This window comes from Hirsutella rhossiliensis (genome assembly GCF_020360975.1).
Source record: "Hirsutella rhossiliensis strain HR02 chromosome Unknown scaffold00003, whole genome shotgun sequence".
In the NCBI taxonomy this organism is placed as follows: domain Eukaryota; kingdom Fungi; phylum Ascomycota; class Sordariomycetes; order Hypocreales; family Ophiocordycipitaceae; genus Hirsutella; species Hirsutella rhossiliensis.
Window position 1 is genome coordinate 7,904,312 of NW_025408669.1, and position 7,307 is coordinate 7,911,618.

Here is a 7,307-nt window from a genome sequence, read left to right on the forward strand (position 1 = left end):
GCCCGTCGTTATTATCGACTTTTATTTCGTATATCTTCCTAGAATCGTTTGCCGTTCTTCCTAATCTAGTCTTAAGAGACTCCTTTAGGATAGGGGTATTCCGGTTCTGCGAATTTAACTTATTTCTATATTTTAGGATCCCTTCGTTATATCATTGCAAGGGTCTTCTTTAGTAACTTTAAGAACTATCCGGTACCGTTCTTATCGCTTAAGTATACCGTATATTCGTCGTTGTAGTATATAGTCTAACTAAGGAGTTTATGCTTTAGTTCCTATCTATTAGTAGCGTTTAGGTGTTTCTTACCTTCTAGGGCTAGTGCTTAGTAGGTTTTCTTTTCCTTACGAGGTTGTCTATATTCTTTAGAGTAATATCTAAGTTTCCCGTAGTTAAAATACTTTCCTTTGCTTTTCTATATTATATCTAGATCTATCCTACCTAGGTTAGTTATATAAGCGTAGGCAATAGGAGTTTCGCGCTTCTTTTTATAGTTAGCGCGTCGGTTAAAGTTATTCCTATAGGAAGGGTTCTAGTTTCCTCTTCCTTGCTTCTTTTCTTAGCGTTGCGCGTACTATCTATCGTCGATTTATACTACTATAGCAATATAGTCCGAGAGGTTATTAGGTCGATTTTCCTTATAGAGCTCGTCCTTAACTTCTTCTTTAAGCCCGTCGTAGAATCGTAATATAAGAGGTTCGTCGTCCTAATTAAGCTTTAAGGTAACTTATCGGAACTTCGTAGTATAATCCGATACTAAGATCCTTTATTAGAGTTCTCGAAGTTTTTATTCGGCTTCTCGTTCCTCGTCGGTTATTCCGAATACCTTCGTAATAGCTTCTTCGAATCCTTAGAAACTAGCAAAGACTTCGTCTATCTCGTTGTCTCGTCGCGCTAGTTAGTTGTCGAGAAAGTCCCTTATAATAGGTCTAAACTAGGCGAGTGCCGTTCTAGATAAACAATTTCCTACGTAGAGTACCTTTTCGACTAGGTCCGAGAGTTTTATAGGGTAAAACTAGTAGTAGGCCTTAAGTTAGGTAAGAAAGTCTCGAAGCGTGCTATAAGTACCGTCGAATAGTCCTAGCTATTTTAGTTTAACTGCTTCTCTAAGGTCCCTAACTTATCCGTTGCCTCCTCTATTCCTAAGTAACTATACCTTATATCGAAGGGTAATAATCTCGCGCATTATATCCTAAGGCGATATAGTAGCTCTAGAGTTAGTTAATCTAGCTTACTATATAGGTATATTAATAGTTGCGATATTGCTTAGAGTAACGCGGTATTATACTAAATAAGAGCTTTTAACGTATAACGACCGGTATTATTCCTAAGGGATAAACCTATCGAGGGGTTTATATTAGTAGATATAACAGGGCGTGGTCTAAGCAATAATATATATATTACGTTAGTAATAAGTCGGAGGTCGTAGACCGTAGACTATAACCAGGTAATTAAGTGATCGGAATTAGAGATAAGATCGTAATAGAGATCGTAATAATTATAATATTAAAAGCTAGAGAGCTATCTATCTAAAGGAGTGAAAGTAGGTGGCTATATATACCCGTAGAGACTGTCCTTAGATCACGGTTCTGGCCGTGATCCCCTTCGTGGCTTACTATAGCTCACTCGTGAGCTATGCTCCTAAGTAGTGATCTATCTATATAAGGCTTACTTAGCTCACGTACGCTCTAGGTAAGCTAAGCCTAAGTGACTTCTCGTCCCGACCATTGTTCCGAGCCGCCTTGTCACGTGAACGTGGCCGGCTCTCCTACGGCCCGCTAACCGTGGTCGTAATAAGTAGTTAAGAGGATATTAATAGCTTCTTTAAGTAGGATCTTCTTTATTAATTAAGATACTAGATAGGTATAAAGAAGAGCGTTAAATAAAGGAAAGAAGAATAATTAAGGCAATATAATAATTACTCCTTTATTATAATAGCTGCCCCTATAAGAATTAAATATCTTTACCCTACCTATCTAACCCCTTACTTTTAATTTTACCTTTATATACTTTATATATACTTCTTATATCTATCTTAGCGAGATATTTAATACTAAGGGTCTCTAAGATCGCTAATTATATAAATTTCTACTTAAATTCGCGTTCTACCTATATAGCGAGATTAGGATACTACTATACTATATCTTTATATACTATTTAATAAATATACTTCTACTAAACTTAAGAAATAGCTTAATAATAAGTATTTAATATATTAACTATATTAAGTTATATTTTACTATATATCTAACGCTTTTAGCGGTATATTATAACGATAATATAATAGTAGAGTTTATAGATTATACCTTTAAGGTAGTAGTATAATTCTTTACTAGGTATATACCTATAGTAGTACTTTAATATAATAAGTAGCTTTATTAGCTAGATTTAAGATAATATTATTATTATTAAGAGATAAGCCCTCTACTAGCTAATTATATATATTTATTACCCATCTTATTATTATAGCCCTATAAATATAATATACCTTATTTATTATAGCCTAGGCTTACTATAGTTATATATAAAGAACCCTACTTAATTAATATAACTCCCTTAGCCTAAGAATAATATATAGGCCTAACTTAAGTATAGGAATATCTTAATACTTACTTTTAGTTAGCTATTTATAGTTACTATATTATATATATAAGTACCCCCTTTATATTCTTATAGTAGAAAAGAATCTTTTAAATCCTCTAGCCTAAGTTTAATAAAGTTAAGTTTATATAAATTCGCGTTATTATAGACTTTTTATTCTTCGTCTTAGCTATAAGCTCTCTATAGTTAAAGTTCGAAATATAAAGGGAACTATCCTATAAATTCCTAGTCTATAATTCTAACGATCTAAAAAGTATAACCGTCTAGGGTAAATAAAGATATTTTAGGGTCTAAGATGATTTTAGTAAAGTATAGAATATTTAGTTTCTAACTTTATTCGCTCCTAAGACCGTCTTTACTTATATAAGCCCCTTCTTATCTTAATAGATAAACTAAGATATATATTATTAAATTTACCTTTCTATACCCCTATTTCCTTTACTATACTCTTAGGCTACTACTTTTTTTTATATTATTACTCGTATATAGCCTCTAGGGCTATAGCGAGGCTAATAAGGGCCTAGGCCCCTATTAGTAGTCCTAGCTAGCTATAGAGCCCGGGGGCTTATAACTAATTAAGGAAAGGGTAGCTATAAAGGCAAGGATAAAGGAAAGGTTAGTCTAGTTCCTCCCGTGCGGTGATTTTCCCTCCTAAGGGCCCTAGGGCCCCTAGGTTACTCCTTTTCGAGCCACTTAGCCGTTCCTATCTCTGTTTTAGCTAAGAAGGTTAGAAGGGCTTCCCTTCCTTCCTTAAAGCTATAGAGAAAAGGTAGGCTAAAGCTACTACTTAAGAGTAAGGCAAGGAGTCCTTTCGTTCCTTAAGGCATTCTTCTTACTAGTATGGTAATTGCTATTATCTAGGACTTTCGATACCGTTACTTAATTGCGAAGCATGGCTCCGCTATCCCGTTGACCTTCGAAATTACATGACTTTCTTCCACTTCCATAGAGACCTTGAATTGCAATACGACTTTAAGCCCGTCATACCGCACTCACTGCCGATACCGCTCCACTTATGTCCCCCAAATGGAACATTAGCAGCTAAATCAAAATGTGAGTTTATCCAAACACTACCAGCTGAAAGGCGCCGAGCAATTCTTTCTCCCCGGTCAAGATTCTTGCTCCAGACAGAGGCGCCCAGTCCAGTCTTAGTATTATTAGCACGTTCTATGACGTCATCCTCATTCGACCACTTCAGAATCGGCACAACAGGCCCAAAAGGCTCCTCAACGACGATTCGAGAGTCTTCAGGAGGATTGTCGATGATTGCTGGACTTATAAAATAACCCTTGGTGTCCTTTAAAACCTCACCTTCCAGAGCTACTCCCCATTTGCGTTTTCCGACTTCAGAATACATGTCCTTGACACTTTCGTATCTGAAATCCTGATTAATATTACTCGGCAACCTGCAACATACGCGGTTTGATGCGAAGTACTCACTGCATGGCGTTCTGGATTGGCCCCACCAAGACATCCGGCTCAAACCCATCCCCGACTTTGATGGTTTTCGCAAACGCGACCATAGCCTCGCGAAACTTGTCATAAATCTTTTCGTGGACGTATACCCGCTTTATCACCATGCAAATCTGACCGGAGTTCAGGAATGCAATGGTGGTGATCTTTGGGACAACAACGTCAATATCGACGTCGTCGCAGACTATTGCCGGGTCATTGCCGCCAAGTTCCAACGTAAAGCGCTTCAGTGTCTTGGAGCAGCTCTGCATTACGAGTTTCCCGGTGGCAATTGAACCGGTGAAGCTGACCTTATCGATGTCCGTGTGCTCGGTAAGCATTGGGCCTAGGTCGTCTCCTCCGCTGAGAACTTGAAGGACACCCGGCGGAAAAATTCGCATGCCAATCTCCCCGAGCTTTAGATCGCAGTACGGCGTAAAAGGCGACGGTTTAATGATGATCGTGTTGCCGGTTATAAGTGCCGGGCCTAGTTTGCTGATTCCCGTCAGAACAGGCCAGTTCCACGGGACAATGCCGCAACAGACTCCTAGTGGAGGGAAAGTCTGGATCACTTTTCGTTCATCGTTGTCATCAATGATCTCGTCCTTAACTTCCATGTTGGCAAAGGTCGATAACCAATCGAGCGCCATATCAAACTCCATTTTTGCAAGTGCAAGAGGTTTTCCTTGTTCCATAACAAGTAGTTTCTCCAGCGACTCCCGATGAGCTGAAACTGCATCGGCGTAGGCGAGGAGAAGTCGTGCTCGCTCCTTAAATGGGACTTCAGACCATGTTTTGAAGGCCTTGCGAGCGTGTGAGACGGCCATGTCCACATCCTTTCTCGTGGCGCAAGGGACCTCATATAATGCCTCTCCTGTGGAGGGGTTGGTGGTGTGTCGAGTACTGGCGGTAGGAACAAATTCGTTATTTATGATGTTCCCCGGGAATACCTTCTGTCTCTTAGTTTCACATGCTGCTTTTAGGTGATTTCAAAACCCTTTACTTACGGTAGTTTTGAACGGGGAAGCCATTACGCTTGAATATTTTCTGAGTTAATTCGAGTGGACAATGTTTCATAGGCGTAGCAGGCGAAAGACAATATCTCTCGCAGGGACACAGAAAAGACGATAACACATTAGGTAGTCTAATGTGATAATGCGATGGGTGCGTAGTCTAGTGAGAAGGGATCCCGTTATATATCTTGATCGATGCACTTAATCAGCCGTGAGGTTCAACCCTCTACGCAAAAAGAGAAAAATGCATCGGCCATGAGACCTAGACCGATAGACCATCGGACCGAAAATGCCGGTCTAGAACTGCCGGTTTATTAGCCACACTAGTACTATCAACAATATCACCGCAACTGTTCTCAGGTGTACCTACCGTGCTGAATACCAAAAGTCATTCGTTGCCGAATCCTCCGGGGATCTTCTGCCCGGTCATTGCCAGCTATCCAATCAATTGTGCCGTGGACAGGTCGAAGAGGAGCCAAAGTAAAGTTGTGACACAACCAAGATTATTTTACTATGTTGGCTGATATTCTTACGAAGTTATGATTTGATGCATTCGTCTACACAACCTCCATCGTCTCCTCTCCCTAACACCAATGCGGCAGTTAGTTTGAAGACAAAATTGGTGAACGGGGCGCTCTCGAAGACCACTCAACCGCCATTGGGACAAATCGGATCCGCATCCGGCCATAAATTGAAGCACGACGAAGGTCATATATACAGGGCTGAACGGTTACAGCTAACTGAATGCATCAATGAAAATCCATACTGAGGGGTCTCAAAGTCGACTATTTTTCCCGTCACAAGGTATATATCAGACTTTAACATCTACCTGGTTCCTGTGACAGTAGCTCCAGCCTAAGAAAGCGGCCTAATCGTCCGATATAAGGCCCACGGTCCAAGGCTACCTATTTATCGTGAGGCTTTCTACCTGGTTTGGTAAGTCCGGTTTAAAAACTTATATGAGATATCTGGCTCCGGCCCAGAAGTTTAATAAGAGACATCTGGATGTAATGGTAAACGGGCTGGGCCCGCGTGGAATCTCGGCTTCCGCTCTTCATCCCTTTAAGTGCCGAGGGACCGCACCCATGTCACGAGCAGGGATACCAGCTAATAGAGGCGCCGGGCCCTTAGAGGTACTTTAATTTACTAGCAAATTAGGCTATAATAGAAGTCTTAGCAATCCGGCCGGGTATAAAAAGCTACATTGCACTAGTCGCATCCCTTACGAGTCTTCACAGCCGGCTTCTTATTGCCGCTGGCCGCGCCTAACGGCTTGCATTGACTCCGTGATCTTACCTGCCTAGCTTTAAAGCCCTGGTAGGCAACGCAAGGCGACCCTTTTAAACGAGAGATATAATTGTATTGCGATATAGGCGTAAAGGCGTCGATAGCCCGAAAGAGCTATCTTAAGCCGTCTTTTCCGTAAGCCTTGCTAAGATCCTATTTTAGTAGCTGTTTAACTAGGGCAATAACGACGCTCTATATCGGGTTAAGAGAAATGCCGCCCTCTGCTATGCCTCTTGCCCTCTTCCTTTTTATTATAGTAGCCGGGCTAGCAGCCGGGCTAAGGACTCTAGAAGGTTAGTGCTAAAGCTACCTAAGAAAATAGCCTGCTTAGGCTATAACCTATACTTTAAAGCCTATAGGCGTAGACTTAGTCTTAATAGTAACTATCTACTTCGACCTACTTATATAGCGGACTATATACTTATCTATAGCTAAATAAGTGCCTAGCTAATAAAGATTAAGAGATACCTACTATATATATTTAGCTTACTTATTAACCTACTTATAGGGTATAAGGAGCTTATAAGAGATACTACTTAAGTCTAGGTTACTAATTTAAATATACTATTAAAGAAGCTAATATCGGTTAAATAATATAAGTATTACTATTTATATAAAGATATATCGCTATTTATATAAAGGCCTTATTATTAAGATATATACTAGTACCAGCCCGCCCTACTTATTTATACTATACTTATATAATAAATAGTAGTACCTATATATATATACCATACCTATATATATATATATATATATATATATATATATATATATATATATATATATATATATATATATATATATATATATATAAGGGGTAATAAAGGCTAAATAATATATACCTTTTAATTTACTTAAATAATATATTTCTAGGCCTTAAGCTTAAAGTTATAATAATTAGCCTATTAATTAATCTAGCTCCTCTTTAGCCCTTATAGCTATATAAGCGGCAGCGG

The 7,307-nt window shown here is 39.3% G+C and overlaps 1 protein-coding gene across 1 annotated transcript; it reads right to left on the reverse strand.

Annotated features, from left to right (window-relative positions):
• Positions 1-3,270: 3,270 nt before the first annotated feature.
• Positions 3,271-4,710, reverse strand: HRG_04146 (aldehyde dehydrogenase family domain-containing protein; the record flags this gene model as incomplete). Its single annotated transcript, XM_044862617.1, has 3 exons — positions 3,271-3,299; positions 3,908-3,972; positions 4,037-4,710. 3 exons carry the CDS (start codon positions 4,708-4,710, stop codon positions 3,271-3,273), a joined length of 768 nt encoding a protein of 255 aa, XP_044723643.1.
• Positions 4,711-7,307: the final 2,597 nt, after the last annotated feature.